The 18,395-nt window shown below is 48.4% G+C and overlaps 1 protein-coding gene across 1 annotated transcript in view; it reads left to right on the top strand.

The window, feature by feature from the left end:
• Positions 1 to 13,473: 13,473 nt before the first annotated feature.
• Positions 13,474 to 18,395, top strand: part of FRMD4A (FERM domain containing 4A) — a 263,393-nt gene continuing 258,471 nt past the window's right edge. The window contains exon 1 of the mRNA XM_069458721.1: positions 13,474 to 13,566. Within this exon, the coding sequence (XP_069314822.1) occupies positions 13,474 to 13,566 (93 nt within the window). The remainder of the gene's footprint in view (positions 13,567 to 18,395) is intronic.

Here is an 18,395-nt window from a genome sequence, read left to right as displayed (position 1 = left end):
TGATGCGTTTTTTACAAAGAACTATTGATGGCGTGTCTGTGTGAATTGCCCTAGCATTGGTCACAGCCAACTTCTGTGGGACCCACTGCCCCGCTCCACAATACGCTCCAGTGTGTTTGGCCAGTTACGAAAGGTCAGATATGAACTGAGAAATGGGCTCGAGTCAAAAACATGCGGCTCTATAAATATCAGAGGCAGACAGTGTAGTCCATTCTGCACACTCTTGTTTTCACCTCCTCTCATCGGCTTTCTCCTCCGCTCGCTGGCGAGGTTCTCTGCCTCTGGCCAGCACCTCGCACTGTGGCGTCGTGCAGAGAAGGCAGTGGCTGGACTTGTCACCTGGTGACCTCACTTTGTGCCTGGCACCGTTATTAGAGTGGTGTGGTTTTGTTTTTTTTTTTTTTTTTTTTTGGTACTTTACAATTTCTGGCTACAAAGCTCTAGCAGCCCAGTCTGCGATGTTCTGTTTTGTTTTAAGGGTTGCCACTTCCCATTAGTGGCAGCTCTGCCTTGTGACCAGAGCGGGCACCGACAGTGTTTTCCGACTTGAGGAGTTTGTAGGGCCGGGCTGTCCGCGGGGCCGGCGAGCACATCGGAACGTCCATCATGACTTTAGCTGCCAAACTGGAGGACTTCGAGGTGACGCTGGAACACCTGCTTATGGACGTGTTTGTAAGTAAAGGCTTTTCATATTCCACATGCGAGAGCCTCTCCCGCCATGCCAAAAGTCCTCGGGACTCTGTCCCCGTTGCTGAATCTGATTCTAATCTGCAACTGTCGGGTTCCCATACAGCGTCATTATTTCTTCTTACTCATGTGCCTTGTGGGGTGTGGGTTAGAAAACCATAAAGTTTCTAAATGTCTGAGTGGCCCGGCATAGTCCATCTAGATTCAATAGCACAGATGTGGCTTTTCAAACCAAGCCACTTGCAGAAGTCTGAATGAATGGGGTGAAGAAATAGAACCCATTTGCCAGAACAGATCAAAGCAGCTTCCGCAGGCGTGCCCAGGGAGAACCAGATTTGTTTTGTGAACAGTCTCTGTTCTCAGAATCCCAGTGCCTAGATTCTTGCCACTGTCACAGGTGCGGGCTGAGGCTGCCGGAGTGATTCGCCTCTAAAGAAAAGAGTCGCCGACAAGGACACTTGTACTGCCGTGATGATTTTAGCAACGCACCCTTTGCAAACCTCTGGCGTTCCTTGCAACCTCAACATCCTTTCTGCCCCGAATCAACCACACTGATTCTTACACTTTTCTCGGGGTTTTCTGTTGGTGACAGGTCTGTTGGTTTTGTGTTCTCAGATAGGGGTCTAGGGAACTACAGGCTGTGGAACACGCAGGTGGCAAGGCGGCCGAAAGGTGTTCTCGTTCCAAGAACAACACTGGCGCTGGCTGCGGGCAGGCGGCCGTGTTACCATTTTGAGGACTGCGTCTGGGGTCTGGAAAATGCCATGAGGGAGTTGGCGCTTTCTTCACTGTACGTCACTGGGTCCCTTTCAGGAACCTTTCAGGCAATGGTGTGTTTTGGCAGATGTGAGAGTCTGGGGCTTTTTTTTTTTTTTTTTTTTCCTTTATAAATTTATAATTTGTCTGCAAATTGAGGCAACACTGCGCTGGCAGAATTCCCAGAGGGGATCACCCTCTCCAGGGCTGGGTGTGGGGACTGGAGCGACTGGAGTTCATTCCGGCCACGGCGGTGGGAGGCTGTGCCTGAAGGAGGAGTGTGTCAAGAATGATGAGCGTCCTGGACTTCCAGGGACGGGCGGTTCACGGCCAGAGGCATCGCTTTATCAGGAGTATGAACAGAGCTCCAACAGCAGGATGGGGACAGCTCTTTGGTGGCTGATTTCCTCCGCCCAGCCGCCCCTGCGTGGGATGGTAGGGAGGGTGGCTGGTGGCTGTAGGGCCACTTTTGGGGGTGGTCTATGGAGGGCCAAAAGGTTAATGTGAGTTTGGTCATTTCAGAGGGAAAAATTAATTAGGAAATTGTTTTATTTAAATATCGCAGAGCCATTAATGAATTCTCTTGAACTTCCCCTACCCCACCTCATTCCTGCAATACTTGCACCACCTTGGTCTTGGTTTAGAGCCCCAAGATGCACTCGCCTTTGGGAGGGAATGAGGTCGCACGCTCCATACAGTCTATCATTTTACAGTCTATCTTTCTAGCTGTCGCTCGAACTAACCTTCTAGTTATTCTCCTGCATCCAGTATTTCTCCTCCAATTCATCCCCCATTGTCACCTCTAGCTCACTCTCCCCACACTGTGTCTTCAAGTCCTTGCTTGCATAGCATTTGCCTGCCCGCGATAGCAACATTTTGCACCCATATTTCCCCTTTGAAAAGCATCTTAAATCCTCTTTAGCATTAGGTAACATTTAAATTAAACATCAGGATCCAAACAAATCCAGGCAACCAGGCAAAGGTTCAGGCCAGATCACACAAGCTTGGAAGGCCAAGTTCTCCTTGAAGACTCATCTCCTACAATTTCCCATTGTGAGCTCCTCATTCCAGACAAACGGATCAGCAGCCGCCTCTCCCGGACGAAGTGTACTTTCTTGTAACTCTATCTTTCTGCCTGTAATTCCACTTCCTCTCCACCTGGTGAAGTCACCCATCCTTCAAGCCTCAGTGAAATTCTCCCTCCTCTGTGACGTTTAGGCCCATGGATTCCTGCAGCAATTCCCCTCTGTACCCCTTATTATTCATTGCCCTTATTAGTTAATTCTCTCATTCTGTGTCTTTTTCTTACCTCCTCAAGGTGATTTCTAGTTCCAGAAAGGCAAGGATGCCATTGTAGCCTCCATAGCACCTAGAATATTGTATAAATCAACCCCAATAGATACATAGCAATTGTTTGCTTTTTAATTAACATAATATTTTATGGTCATTGGAAAATTTAATTTTTGGCAGGGGCAATAAGATGCAAAAGAAAGAGTTCTCAAAATTCCATGTGTTTCTTAGCAGGTTGTAGTCCGGACTGTGACATAGTCATTATAGAAGCCACCATGGTGACAGATACTGGAAAAATCATTAGCTACAATGCAAAGAAGGGGGACTCCTTATCTGTTTCTAATTTGTTATTGTAGGTGCAGGTGAGGTGCAGGAGAGTTCATAGACATATATGTACACTCTAAAGAATCGTTTGCAAAACACCCCGTGCAACCACTGCACAGATTAAAAATAGAATATTATGAGTGAATACTCTGGGAGTCTCGGTGTACCCCCTCAGGGTTAAAATTCTCTCCTTCCCCCAGAGGGAATGCCCCACCCCAGCTTTATGATAAGTGTTTTCTTGACTTTCTGTGTAGTTCCCCCAGCTATGTGCACATCCTAAAGAAAATTAAGAGTGAGCTTTGAAGTCGCACAGACTTGAGTCTCTAACCCAGTTCGATACCACTTGCTAATCGGGAGACCGCTGGCAGGGGTGTCATCTTCCAGAGCTTCAGTCTGCTCATCAACAAAGTGCAGTGTAGACTACCCAGTTTACAGGGTCGCACGGAAGATTTAGAAGAGGTAAGTTAGAGCAAGTGCTCAGGGGTGTGTCCGATGCTGAGAAGGCACTGTGTAAGGTAGTTCTCTTCTCCTCTGCCCTCCCCTAGAAAAGGCATGTTTTAGGTCTCTTGCTGCAAAAAGTCATTTTTCTTCCCTCCACCTCTAACGCTCTCTCCCACTATTACCACCTAACCCTCCCCCTGCAATTCCTGGGGATCGGGGTTCTCTCCAAGCACAGCCTTCCCTCCCTACCTGAGCACCAGCGACCTGTGGCTGTTTCTTCTGCCACCGGAATGGCAGGAGCCCTGGGGGCCTCAGCTGGCTTCCCTAGTGCAGCCTTGGAGCAAGGTGACTTTGGCAGTGTGACTTTCCAGAGCCACCTCCCAGAAAGAGCCAGGGAGAGTGTCTGACACCCACAGGGTTCGAGAGGATAAAAGCCTACTTAAGAACAAAAGAGGACCTGCCATCTGTAGGCCGGTGTCTTCTCTCCCAGCCTTGCTGGGGACTACGGGCTTTCTCACGTGAGTCTAATTGTCTAGAAAGAATATTCGCATCAGAGACCCATTAGCCTTGGCTTTCCTCTATAGCTCATGGCGTGTTCATTAGAATGTCATCCCACTATCTCAAGAACAGCTGTTTCCAGACTGACACTTCCTTTCCAGGATTACAAAGGGCCACTGGGGGGCTTTGTGGGAACACAAGGCTGCCACTAGATGAGATAAAAGGGACATATCAGTCCTGGAGTTTCATAATTAGTTGTCACCACTCAGGGGCTTTTCTAGCTGCTGCTATGCTGCAGGGTGCATGAGAGGAAATAACACGCATGTACGTGTGCACGAGCATGCACACGCAAACATACACACAGTTGCACCAATGTTGAGAACGCAAAAGGTGAGGCCAGTCAAAGTGCATGAATGGCCCTTAGGACTAGCTCCCAAATTGTTGGCAATGACCTCACTGATGTCTTTGTCCTGTTTCCTTTTGTCTGTCTGCCTCTTGTTTCAGAAGATTTAAGGTGTTTTTCTCAAGTTCCCCTGTGGAGGGTTTGCATTCAGTGGGATCTGCCCATTGAAGGTGTTTTACCCATTCTGCCCAGGGATGTGTACTGGGGATGCCTCTGGCATTTTGATTTATGGGAGGTTGGGTGTTCTGTAGGGCACACTCAGCATAAACCATATTCCTATGATGTGCAGCTTTGCGGTACCTGTCATTCTAACACATTCAAGATGCTTAATTTTCAGGCCAAGCGTGGTGGCTCATGCCTATAATCCTAGCACTTTGGGAGACCAAGACAAGAGGATTGCTTGAGCCCAGGAGGTTGAAACGAGACTGATAACTTCGTCTCCACAAAAAAAAATTTTTTTTTAAGATAGCCAGACTTGGTGGTACACAGCTATAGTCCCAGCTACTCAGGAGGCTGGGGCAGGAGGATCACTTAAGCCTAGGAGTTTGAGGTTGCAATGAGCTATGTAATATGATTATGCCACTGCACTCCAGCCTGGGCAACAGAGACTCCATCTCAAAAAAAAAAAAAAAAAAAAAGCGCTTAATTTTAAAGAAAAAAAATTTCTGCCAATCCAAGCTATTAATAGCTTCCTTAGAAAAATAGAGCCCACGTGGCTTAACCCCAAGGCTCCTGGGCAAATGGGCAGCTGCCCTTGGGAGTGATGTATTCCTGGGCACAAGAGAGAAAGCAATCTCATGGCCCCCAAAGAAAGCCATTGTCCTATGCAACACCAGAGGGATTACTTGAACCAAGATGAACTATTCTGTTGAAGAGAATTACGTGTTAAATTTCTCCTCCTAGAAAAAGGAAGCATGGAAATTAGAAGCAGATGCAAAAGTTGATCATTTGCCACCCAATGTTTATCTAAGACACCTGAAATTTGAGAGCCGAGCCTAGTACAAATGGAGCCAGCCTGCATTGGCTCTGTTTGGAGGCGCACTATATATATTCGGCTAATCCTGGGTAGTCGATACCTTAGATAGGGACATTATTTATTTTGCCATTGCAGGCGCAATTACACAGTTTAGCCTGTGCAAACTGTACTTCATAAACATGGCAAATCAATGCTCGTTATCAAAATCCATCCACAACTGACAGCACAAGAAAAAGGGCTTTGCAAAATGATCTCGAAAGCCAATCTCCTCCACAGCTAACCCCACACGGGTCAGCTTATTACCTGCTTAATCACACAGGCATCTTGCAATTGTGTTGAGTCCTCCGACGTGACATCATTCCTAAGAGCGCACACGATAAGCCACTAGCACCATGCAGAATAGCCGTTGGCCCGGGCTGCAGCCACTGCTGGCCTGACCTGGCCTGGTGCTCGGAAGGGCAAGTGGAGCTCTGATGGGGACATCAAGCCAAGATGTGAAGGACCTTCCTTTGGAGGAATAAAAGAAGCCCAAAGGCTTGCGAGCAAGACCTCTGTCTGCTCCCTCTTTCTGCAGGTGAAGAGTTGAACCGTCTGCACCGGCTGGTGTGCCCTGTGTTTGATGTCGAGGAAGCGAGGCACGCTAAAACAGAACGTAGACCAATCCTCCACACATGTCATTAATATTTCACATTCTCTATGGCTTGGTCCTTGCCATAAAGATGGAGCAAGACTCTGGGAGGCCCAATTAGCACGTGAGGTTTCCATGCAGCAGAGACTTCATTTGCTTCCCTGCCTAGAAGCGTGTAAGATCTGGTTTCCTTTGCGATGTGTTTTTGAGTTGCCGAAGATGGGGGTCTTACTGTGGCCGGATTAATTCTCTACTCCTAGTTACTCAAATGAAACATACCGAACAGGGAGCTATGGAAGGTTCAGGAAGAAGTCTTTTGACCACCTAAAATATGTGGCTAAGCCAGGTGGCCTTTGGGGAATTCATATAGATGAAACAAGGAACTTGTGGCAGAACGTATGTGAAGACACAGAGGCTGGATGATGAGGAACAGGAGGCTGTCGTAGCAACCGAGGTGACGGGAAAAGCGTGTGCAGCAGTGAGAATGGAAGAGACAGGGGGAGGGAAGGGGGTGCATACGCATGCGCACACATACCTGCGCGCACACACGCCTGCGCATGCGCACGTGCATTGTCACAAAGAACTTTCACAGACGCTATTTCATTCCATCCCAGTAACTTTCCAGATACAGACTCCAGTATAAGGTCGGGGGCATCTTTCACATCACCCTAGACACTTCATAACACAGAGTAGCTGAATTTGAGCAACAAAAGGTAACTCTTCCCGTCAGCAGAAGGTTCCTCGTGTCCCCCATTCTGCGTCACACAGCGGCGATACGGGAGCGTGCAGCCTCGGAGCCACATGCTGTGTGACCCTGGGCAAGTCCCCTCACCTCTCTGTGCCTCCTCCATCATCTTCATCCGGGGTAAATAAGAGCACCTCTTTGATAAGGTATTGCGAACACGAAATAAATTAATATATTTAAAAACCTTTAGCATGGTTCCTGCGATAGAATATGCCATAGAACGGGGTGGCATTATTTTACTAAACACTCCATGAAATACTTGTTGAATGAGCGATGCAGCGAAAGTGACAAAAGGAAATGATAAAATTGCTTAGACAAGGCTAAGGTCCCTATCCTGGAGCTTAGTGTGGAATGCAAGAAGAGTACAGACAATGTCATCTCAGGAGCAAGTCGGCGCCTGGTCCATCCTAGAGCCCCACACCTTCTCCCAGCAGGCGTAATCAGGAGTTCGCTGAACAATTCAGTCTACACTTCTCTTAGCTTCTTTGCCTGGCTGGCCGCTCAAGGAGGAGAAGTGTTAAATGAAGAGACAAGGGAAGGAAAGGAGGGAGGGAGGAAGGAAGGAAGGAGGGAAGAAGGGAAAAAGGAAGGAGAAAGAAAAGAAAAAATTTATCCGCCCACCCAGCCTACCTACAGTTCTACCTACAGCGTCCTCCAAATGCCATAGGGGCAGGAAATGTCTGTCCAAAGATGGACATTGCGAGCAATATTGACGGTCAGAGCAAACCTTAGTTAAAACCAAGAGAAACCTAAGCTCTCCCGCACTAACGAGCTGGAAATAATCTCGCGGGCCCCGGGCATGTGGGGTCTGGTGGTGGGAGTGTTGCTTGATGTCTTGGTCCTGTTCTTAGGGTTCTAGCGTTTCATGTTTGGCCTAAATTCCAGCCACTTTTCAAACAGAAAATTATGGATGGAGGCAGCATTTCGGTTTGCCTAACCTCCGTCCCAGCTTCCTCTAATAAGACGTGACATGAATTTCCCAGGTTAGCTGGGTTGCGAGGTAACGGGAATGGTGATGGGATGTTGAAGAAACACAGGGCTTCCCTCCCAAACCCCCTCCTCTGACGCTAGGAATTTTCCAGATTTGTTCAGAATATGCTTTATCTTTAGGTTGAGTTTTTTCTTTTTTATTGATACATAGTATTTGTACATATTTATGAAGCACATGTGATACTTTATCACATGCATAGGCTGTTGAGTGATCGAGTCAGGGTGTTCAGGAAGAATGTGTTTTCTTCCTGTGTGTGTTTGGTTCAATTTCATCCTACTTGTCCTCTTCCCTGTTTCACAGGACGATAATTAAAACCCCAAGTTTCATTCAAAGCTGCAGCTTCTCCCATCGTCCCCCAGCTGGGGGTTGGTTTGGGGTGACGGCTGCCGTGGGAAGGGTGGGTGTGTGGCTCCGTCTCCACGTCCCCGTGATGTGCTCACCTCCCCTGGCCCTGCTCAGCGGGCTGCCTCTAGCCTTCTAGAGTTGAGGTCCTGAGCTGTCATGGGCTGGCCTTGGTTCTGTCTGGGCCTGAACTCTTGTCCTTGTGGGGTGCCTTGTGGGTCTTTGAAGACCCTGCACACCTCCCTGCTGCTTTTCCATTGCTGGGATTTCTCCCTGCAGTTCCCTGGCTTAAGTGAAATCCCTCTTCCAATGAGTCATTTAAGGTTTCTCTCTTTGCCTGGTCCCAACACCCCCGGACTCTCCCGCTGGGGTTTCCTGGCCCTGCACACAACATGCTGAACGCCTAAGTCAACCAAGACCAACTCGTAGGTAGGCACCTGCACCAGGCTCAGCATGGTGGGATCCAGGTGGCTCCTCATGGGCTCTTCATTCCGTCCCTTTCCTGCCACCAGCTGCGTTGGCCAGTCTCTTCCTTCAAAAACCTCACTGTGCCCCCCGACAGGCCCCGAACCCCCTTCACTAGGTAGGAGGTGTGGGGCAGCACCTCCCACCCCTTCTCTGTCTTCCTTCCCCTCCTCAGACAGCCTGGAGGGCAAGGTCAAGGTAGGGTTTCAAATCTGGTTCTCAGACAGCCACTTTGCGAGCCCCGCTTGGAGCCCTGGCCCCTTGCATGGCGCATGGGAGAAGGTGGAAGAGCTGTCACCTCTTGCCTGCAGACCTCCAGCAACCCTGCGACAGGGCCCTGTTTAACGTCCTGCAGATGGTACAAGGAATAACGGCTTGAGAGGGAAGTTAGGAAAGGCATTTATGAAGTCAGCTTTCGAGCTGTTTTTGTTTCCTTCACGTGAGCGCCATTTCGCCTTTTGCAAGAGAAAGAACAAGAAACAGAAAGGCGAGGGGTCCATGTTTCTAGTTGACAAGCCGTTCCTTTCCAGAAGGGCTCTTCGGCTCACCTTCCTGACTCTTCTCCCTGCTTACGGTGCTCCGCCCCTTCCCGTCGGGGCTCACTGTGGCCTCCGCCTGGCCCCTGCCCCCGAGGGCCACTGGGACACTCACCGCACAGTGCACCGTCAGTCACGTCCCCAGACAAAACCTTGCTCTCCTGTGATCCGGTATTTCAGTATTCCGCTGTGCAAATGAGTCTACTTAGTGCCAACAAGCAACAGTTCTAAGCAACGCATATGAGTTGACTTCCAGGGGACTGAAGGGTTGGCCCCACCAGTGGGGATTTCAGGCACCAGGCAAACAGCTGGGTAAACATTTGGGGCCAATGCAGCAGGCTCCCCCTGGGCTGCGATGCCCAGTCCTCATTTTGGTGCCAGGGCCCGGGACTCCATCGGAAGGTCACTCCCCGCCACGTGACTGTGTAGCACACGTCCGCACAGCCGCTGGCCTCACGTGTTGGTACCCTCTGCTTCCGCCCGTGCACACACACGTCAGCCCGGCAGACTGTCCCCTCCCCTGCTACCGCCTCCCCCAACGCTAGCTTTGCAAAAATGCTCTCTCCCTGGGGGTCCATTATCCCCCGCCTCTTTCCCTGCCCTGTTCTGCGTGACCAGGAGCACCTGTTTGCTTTGATGCATCGGGCTTTGGCACGTCCAGACCATTGGCTTTCCTGAATTATGGCTCAATTGAGTCCTATGTGTTTTCATTCCAGAGTTTTAATGTAAACATTTTCATTGAGACGGGAAGGAAATGTTCAAAACAAACAAACAAAAGGCTCCAGCAGCCTTAAATATGCCGCTCCCGGAGGCAGCGAAAGTAACCGCTTCCGAGAGTCTAGAAGCAAAGCTTGTCTTCTCCGCAGCTCTCCCCTGCACGGGTCGTTGCCACCCCATCCCCAGGGCATCTTCCCCCGTCCTGTGGCCTCTAGGCTGTTCCCTGACGCCCAGGGCGTCCCGCAATCCACCGTCCTGACAAAAAACTGCTTGATGCCATAGGTTTTCCTCTTGCTCCCTGTTCTCTTTCAATCCCTCCTGAATTCGCCATTTCCCTGTCCTTTGGTCCGACGTCTCGGTCCCTTGGTGCTGGTCCTAGGTCCGTGTGCCCTGGGATCTGTCGCTCACCCTGTCCCTGCCCTGCCACGATGGCTGTTTCCACAGCTCCATGTCACTTGGCTGGAAGATGCTAGTGGGAGACAGGAGGGCAGTCGGAAGGGAGAAACCAGGGTTTCCTCCTCCACTTCCCCTTGTCCTTGGGTGGTGGCTCAGTAGTGGCCAATTCTCCAGGGTTCTGGCCTCCACCACGTGACCCTGGCCGGGGACTCTCATAACTCAGCTCCCCGCTTGGCCCTGAAGCCAGGGATTGTACTGGCCTCCTGGGCTCCTTTGGGCTTCTTGGTGCCTCTGTCCTCTGTTCTGGGCTCCTAGTGACATCACAGCAGCAGCTCCAGAGACTCCAGAACTGCTCCATCTAACACAGTCCCCTGTATTGCAGTTCTCCTATTTTCAAAGGCAGAGAGTTTTCCATTCCCCTGTTAGGCCCACCGGGTAGATCTCCCTCCTGGATTTCTACACTGCTGTCATCTGATAAAAGTCCTCTGTGACAGGTGAGAGTTGAATGGACAAAGTTGGGCCCTGAGATCAAACCGGTTGACTTTGGTTTTCATCTTAGCTCTGACATTCCTAGCTGTGCTGCCTTGGTCAATCCACTAAACCTCTCTGAGCCCCAGTTTCTTCATGTCTGAAACGTGGATACTGAATCCCCCCCTTTCCTCCATGGAGATAGCCTCTGGTGACCTCCACATGTCACCTGGCATCTCCTGGGTGCGCAGTGAGCATTCACTCCCCTCACCTCCCCCAGAGCAGTCACGTCTGCTAAGATGTGAGTACGTACACCCTCCTGGGAAACGTATTTGTATTCTAACAGTGGCAATGAATATTTTAGACTCAATCATTAATTTTAAGTGTGTAAATCTCAAACACCCACAGAAAGACAATCCGAAAGATATTTTTGGACAAGACGACCTTTGAGAAAGCCTTCAAATCACTCCGAAGCGGTGGTCACCTACTCTGGGGGGGGCGGGGGACGGGGGAGGGCTCCATTAGCTGATATGAAAAGTGATCCTCTTCCCGGCCCCCCCCCCCCCCCAGGGAAGGAGGTGGAATGTGTGGGAGTCTGGCCCTGGGTTATTTTCCTTCCCATTAACATTCTCTTCTATATGTATTTTAGCCCTTAATCAAATGCATGTGTTTTTGTTTTATTTGCACTTAGTTCTTGTCCCTTATGATTTGAACTATGCCATGAAGCCTTGAGCTCTTCGGCGAAACCCTCATTAATACCCCTGGGAAACAGGAAGTTGCATTTAGTCAAATATAAATAAATTCAGCTCCCAGAGGCTTTTTGCCCCGGCCTGGGTCAGAGAAGAGGCAGCAGCGGCTTCTCGGTCGGACTGATCCGTTGCCCTCTCTCAGCCTGAGCTGGAAGGACAAAAATCCCATGACACTCAACAGAGAAGTGTTTTGAAAATGTGCCTCCCTTTGTTCGAAACCATTACACAGTCAAGTGCAGTTTTATGAGGGAAGGAGATTCTATTGATTTGGCGAAATCATCGGGGATCGTTCCAGATTTATTTCCCACCCCCCCATCCGGCCCCAATACTCTGAAACCAGGCAGTGCAGGCAGGAAGTGAGGAAGAGGGGAAAAAGCCATGTAAACCTAAACCGCCTCGCCGGCATCGCTCTGCGAGTCTCGGTGAGGAGGTTTCCCTCTCACCCTCTCGCTGCCTCTCCGAGTGCACATATGGAACCGATTACGAACAAAGCCCGATTGTTGTATATTTGGAATTTCCCACATCAACTTGATGCTTTCCTTAACCGCCTCTCCATGTGTGTCTGTGCCCGCGTTTGCAGCCCTCGGCCCCCACCCTGCCAGCACCCCACCCCTCTCCTAGCTGGTTCCGGATGCATTTTCTCCTGGTGTAAAACTTCACTTCTTCCCTTTGCGCCCCCCCTCCCACTTCCTATTGGGGACCTTCTTTTCCACCGCTTTCAATAAACTAAACACTGGTTTGTAGCGAATGCATTAAAGCTGGTTCCCGAAGCATATGAGTCACAAGCATCATGCTAACACCCAAAGCATGGGATTGCCACAAAGGAAGTGGCCATCACTCCTTTCAGAACAGAGACTAGCAGTGTACGTAGAAATACTTTTAAAAGAAGAAAACGAAAATGCTTCACATCCTGGAAGCCCCTTAACTTGATTTTCTTTACAGCAATTCTCCTTGCTCTGGAAATAAGCCGATTTAAGGAGGAGGAGAGACAAGGGGGAAGTAGAGGAACAATTTATCAGTTACAAAATGTTACAGGAAAGTTAAGATTTTAGACCGTTTGCACCATCCATCTGAGCAGGCTGTCCGATCTGGAATTACACAATGTGATCAGAGAAAGAATTGAAGAACGTGATGAGTGAATGAATCTGATCTTCCACAGTCCTTTCAGAGCCTTGTAAAATCAAATCTAACTGCATGTTTACTGGCACACATAAAAATAAATGTTCTATAACACAAGCATTTAAATGAGGAGGTGCCACGTGCAAAGTCTGTTATATTCGAATGGATTCATCGGAACTGTGTGATACAGTGTTTCCTTCTTTCTCTATACAATGAATTACGTGCGTGCGTGCGTTTACTTTCTATGCGTTTAGAAAGCAGGAGGGAAAAACAGATATGCATGCCTGATGCTCAGTTTCCTAGATATAATTTACGACTGAAAAGAGAAATCCCCTAAATCCCCAATGTGCTGTGTCGCTGGTCTTCAAATATCGTCCCTGTGTTGGGAAGAGAGTGCAGTCGGAATGTGGGATTGCACATCAATCTCCGCTCCAGATGGTGATATTCCAAATAGTCTTTTTAAGGTGAGCATGTGACCTACTGTACCGCCGGGGGGCTTGGGAGTCACGTGACCGAATGAATAATACGTCTGATAGAGCTTTGATTAGACAACTGACCTGGTTACCGTCTGCAGCCGCGGGAAGCAAAGTTGACATTTCTGGATCACTCTCCCCGGAAGCGTCACAAGCCCACTTCTGGGACACAGCCGTCTCACCGAGCCAGCGCGCGGGGACAGACAGAAGGAAGCTGAAGATGCCGCTTTCTGCACGCTGAAGTTGCAGAACTTGGGCTGGTTTTCTTTTTTCCCATCCCCCCCCCCACCTCCTGACAAACCACGTCTTGACTCATATGGTCGAAAGAAAAACTCCTTCGGTTATTTGATATTTGGGAAACCTCCAGGAACCATAACTTATTTTTAAGGAAGCCTCCCTCTCTTTCCCTTCCTTTGCTGGGAACACACACGCACACACATACGCAGACACACACGCACAGCTCTACACCATGGTGGTTCAGGCTGCAGTGGCTCCGAATAGATCCCAAAGACTTTTGCTGAAAATACCCTATGGATCTCTGAGAAGGCGCAGCGTGGAGAGGGTAAGCTACGTGGCGGGCTGTTTGCTTTTCAGTGGCTCCAGAGAGAGGGAGATGTTGGTTTTCATTGTGTACAACAGCATTACTTCTGATGCTAATGTTTTCCTGAACAATTCAACTTCCTGGGACTGTGGAATACTATGTCTTCTGTAATCTTTTTTTTTTTTTTTCTGAACAGATAATGATGAGAAATCTAAAACAGAAATTTTTGACACTTGTGGATCTGGGGTGACGGGGGCTGATCTTAGAGACAAAATATCAGGGAAAATATTGGGGTAGGAACTGCCGCCTGGAAAGGGTCTGAAAGATTTGAGTGCTTGTTGAGAAAATGCATCGGGGCTGGGCTGCACGAGCCCTGGTTTCTTCTCTGTTTGTTGAAACATCCTCATTAGTGCAGCAGGGCTGTGAATTTCCTCTGGCTGGGTGGCGGTTGTCTGTAAAGGGGGCGATGATGACGTTACTGTGCTTCGAAGCTTTGATGGTTTAAATTATGCAGGCGGTAGATTAAAAGCCCTTTTTGGGTTTTTTTTCCCCCAAATACATTGTTATCGGTTTAGGTTTGTTTGTTTTTAAGACCATGGATTTAGGCTCAAAATTACTCTGTTAATTTCCTGAAAGTGTGCTTACTTTATGGTAGCCCCTAGCAGAGAAGATCTTATAAAATAATAACATGGATTTGTCGTTCTCTGGAGTAGTGAATTTCAGGTGGGGGCTGACTGTTGTCTTTGGGATGTCGGGCTCAACGCGTGGGGACAGCGCCTACACCCACAGTGGGGTGGAATGGTCCGGTGGGTCTCAGAAGCCCCCAGAGGCCCTATTTGAGTTCTGGCATTCGTGAGCCATCAGCATCTAAGGTTACGGTGTAGTCCAAGACCTAAGAAAGCAAATAGCATCGCACAAAGCTCTCTTGATAGATACACAACCTGCTGCATCTTATAAAGAACAGAGTTTAATTCAAGTGATTTTTCCTAATTGCTGTAGTGACTACTCAGTGATGTTTAAATTTTTTTAAAAACCTAATTAAAAGTTTAAAACTATGAGGGGCTATCTAAATATTCAGACGGTTGACAGCCTGAGTTTTGATAGTGATGTTTCTTCTGCCATTTGAATAATGAAGAAAACTTCACTTGTGTGTAGGTCTTGATTTTGATACATGTTTCTTGTGCTCAGTATCAGGATTACCAACTAATATGTATTAAATGCCTACTGTGTACTCCTTTATAGGATTACCAGATTTATGGACTTATCGGGCTTTTGTTGAATGTGATTTTAGGTTCTTGTGAAAACTCTTTGTCTTGTACGGTAACTAAATTTTTGTAATATGTTCTATTAAGATATTCATTCACAAGCACTCACATGGAAATAGGAGTATGGCTTATGGCTACGCAACTTGGCAATATTGAAGAGATAGTTACCTGCATAGAAGTATGTAAAAACCATAGTCACCTGGTAACCTCAGTTTATACCAATAGGATCTCCAGATAAATGTTCAGTAACTCGTGTGTGTTGGCATAAATCCAGATGCATGCAGTTAACACTTCCATTATGCACTGTTGATCAATTTAAGAAAAACAGGCCATGTAGGAGTGTAGTGATGTATATGAAACATATCCGCTGTTGCATATGTTTGTACATATTTGCATTCAATACACACAGGCCTGTTTTCTGCCCCATTGAGCACACGCCACTGTTACTCTGGCCTTCGGAGTGGGTTCAAAAGCTTCGGGGCCCCTCAGAGCAGCCTGCACGTCCTTGGAGAGTTGAGTCTTCCCCGTGAACCTCCCCTGCAATCGACAGTGAAAGTAATTGGAATATAGGATGTCCCATCAATTCCAATTGCACATCTCACACGGTCGGGCGTTCTGTGTGACAGTTTTCAGAATTGGAGTCGTATGTTTCTAGAATAGGACGAAAGGGGAAGGCAGACCCTGAGAACAACACCCTTCGTCGGGGACTCCCTGAACAAAAAGCAACAACAGCTTTTTCAGTTCCCTGAGTGGCCTCGAGGGTGACGGACATTTGAGCTGTCTACTGTTGTCTCACGATATTCAGGGATGTGTAGGCCTCGCAGTTCTATGACGCCCGTACCCCAATGCGCTTCGTATCCATATCCGTTCCTTGCATTTACCGCCGTGAGTTGCCAGTGAGACACAGAGAACGGGGGTTATTACGCTTGTCCTTGTGAACAGGGAAATCAAGGCGTGGAGAGGTTTGATCTTCTGTCTGGGAAAATATAGTCAACGACAGAGCGGGACCTAAACCCAGGGACCTGTTATGTCACGTCCCTGCCACTGGGACAAGTTTTACTGCCTTTGCTCTCTGGGGGCGCTATCACGTGGCACCTGGCCCTGAGCAGACGGTTTTGTCCTTGTCCCCAGTACTTCACATGAAAGGAAATTTGGAGAACATACCAAGTCAGAGATGCTAAGAACCAGGGAGAATGACATGATATCTGGGCACTGACAGGTGTGTGCCTTTAGGTGCCCGGGATTCAACAATTGCTTCTATTTTCCGATTGCCTAGAAGTTGAGTTGAAAAAATATTAATTGCAACTTAGAATCCATCAAAATCCTGATTACAGAAATACTCATTCCGGGAGGGGGAGCCCAGGCTTAGTTGTTGTTTATAGCTTTGCAGAGACTACCATGAGCCCATCTCTGTGCTAGGCAGGGTGGAAAAAAATAAAAGAAATATGCAATGCCATAGGATAGGAGCGATTAGGCATTCGATGTTTATATAAATGAAACAATTATAAGTCGAGAGCATACAGGCTAGAATTAAGCTACAAAGTAAGTCCTAAAGACAAGGTAGGTGACACAGAAAGCAGCATGGTGGGGGGAGTGGGGCTGGAAGAACCCAGAGCCTCACTGTTTACAGCGTGCGGCCTTGGCAAAGCCACTCAGACTGTCTCAGCTCCGGTTCATTCATCCGCACTGCCCACGCCCTCAGGGTGGTTGTGAAGGACCAGCAGTGACATATGTGAGGATCTAACGTCATGCCTGGCCATCATATAAAATGCCATCCATAGTGATGTGTGTAGTTTTCAGCTTGCCTGTCTTTGTATAGGAGAACACTCGGCTTATATTTTTAATAACTGATGGCATTTTACATACTTAGTCACACCCCCCTGCCACCTTGGGAGGTCTTTTTTTTTTTTTGAGACAGAGTCTCACTCTGTTACCTGGACTAGAATGCGGTGGCATCAGCCTAGTTCACAGCAACCTCAGACTCCTGGCCTCAAGCGATCCTCCTGCCTCAGCCTCCCGAGTAGCTGGGACTATAGGCATGCGCCACCATGTCCGGCTAATTTTTTCTATATATTTTTAGTTGTCCATATAAATTCTTTCCATTTTTAGTAGAGACGGGGTCTCACTCTTGCTGCAGGCTGGTCTCGAACTCCTAAGCTCAAACGATCCTCCTGCCTCCGCCTCCCGGAGCGCTAAGATTACAGGTGTGAGCCACTGCGCCCGGCCTTTGGGAGGTCTTTGAGCACTATTTACCTGATCAAGCCAGGACGAGAAGTATTTTGTGGGACTAACTTCCCTTGGACTCCCCATTTTATGGGAGACACATGAAAAACAAAGTATTTCAAACTGACCACCCCGCCCACAAATGCCAAGTAACTCAGCTTAGTGAAGCCTGTATACTTCTATACAGTCATTTCCTTCTAAAGCCAGATGTTTTTATTCCAGAGGTAAAGTAAAAAAAAAAAAATGAACTTCATGGAAAAAATCTAATAAATGTAAGACCAAAACATATCAATGAGTTAAGGAAAGAGAAAATGTGGAAATTTTGTCTGGGAGTTTGCCTTGGGGCAAGGGGAACATTTTTATTAAACTACAATACATACAGTCGTACAAGATGAGGAAATGGTTTTATGTTGGAGATCACTCCTTATAGATCTAAGGCCAAAAAATGAGTGAGCAAACCGTGTATGCGGCCCGCCCCATGTTGTTTTAGTTTGTGATCTTAAATCGAGGTGACTTAAATCTGCTTGGCTGCTGTCGGTGTTCTCTGCTCGGCTCCAGGAAACTGAGAAATGTGTATTTCTTCACGCCCTGAGGTGCCGTCCTACGAGGACTCTGAGCCATTCATTCATGCAGGTACTTACCGGGCCGCCGCATCTCAATTTTCACAGACTGATTTACCAATTGTAAGATCATCTCTTAAAGCAGAGGCATCATTTCCTGCATTTGTAGACAGTACTCTTCTCCCCCATGGATTTATCCTCTGTTACATCCACACCTGCAGACTCTAAGGGTGGACTGCACATCTCAGTCGTCTTACGTGTCTCAACGTGTCGAATCCGGCATGTGCAAAATAGACTTCATCACACACACATACACCCTACCTGGTGCCCAATCCTGGTTTTCCTCGAACACCACCAGCTGCCTAAATTCCCACCCAGACCCCAGGCGTCCTCCGGCCTCCTGCCTCTCTGTCGTCTCCTCTGTGCGGTCAGTGGCCAACTCTGAAATGCCTCTCCCCTCTCTGCACTCCTCCCATTCCTGGGTGCGGACCACCTTCATCTCTCGCCCAGTTACCGCCTTCTCACCGTTCCCAGTCTTGTGCTCCTGCTCCATGCTGCAGCCACTGTGATCTTTGTAAAACCTAGGGGTGATTGCATCACTTATCTACTTAAAACCCTTAAGTGGTTCCCTAAATGCCTAAACATCATCACAAGACCTTCTATCTTCTGCAGCCTCCCCTGTTCCCATGCCTTCCCCCAGGTGTGTTATAGTCCCATCACGCAGGAAGGTGTTGCGGTTCTTCCAACCTACCATGCCCTCTCCTGTCGCAGGGCCTTTGCACATGCTTTCACCTGCCTGCTT

This window comes from Eulemur rufifrons, chromosome 25 (assembly GCF_041146395.1).
Source record: "Eulemur rufifrons isolate Redbay chromosome 25, OSU_ERuf_1, whole genome shotgun sequence".
NCBI classification, from domain to species: Eukaryota; Metazoa; Chordata; class Mammalia; order Primates; family Lemuridae; genus Eulemur; species Eulemur rufifrons.
Note: the sequence above shows the minus strand (reverse complement) of the source record. Positions and strands in the feature narration are given on the sequence as shown.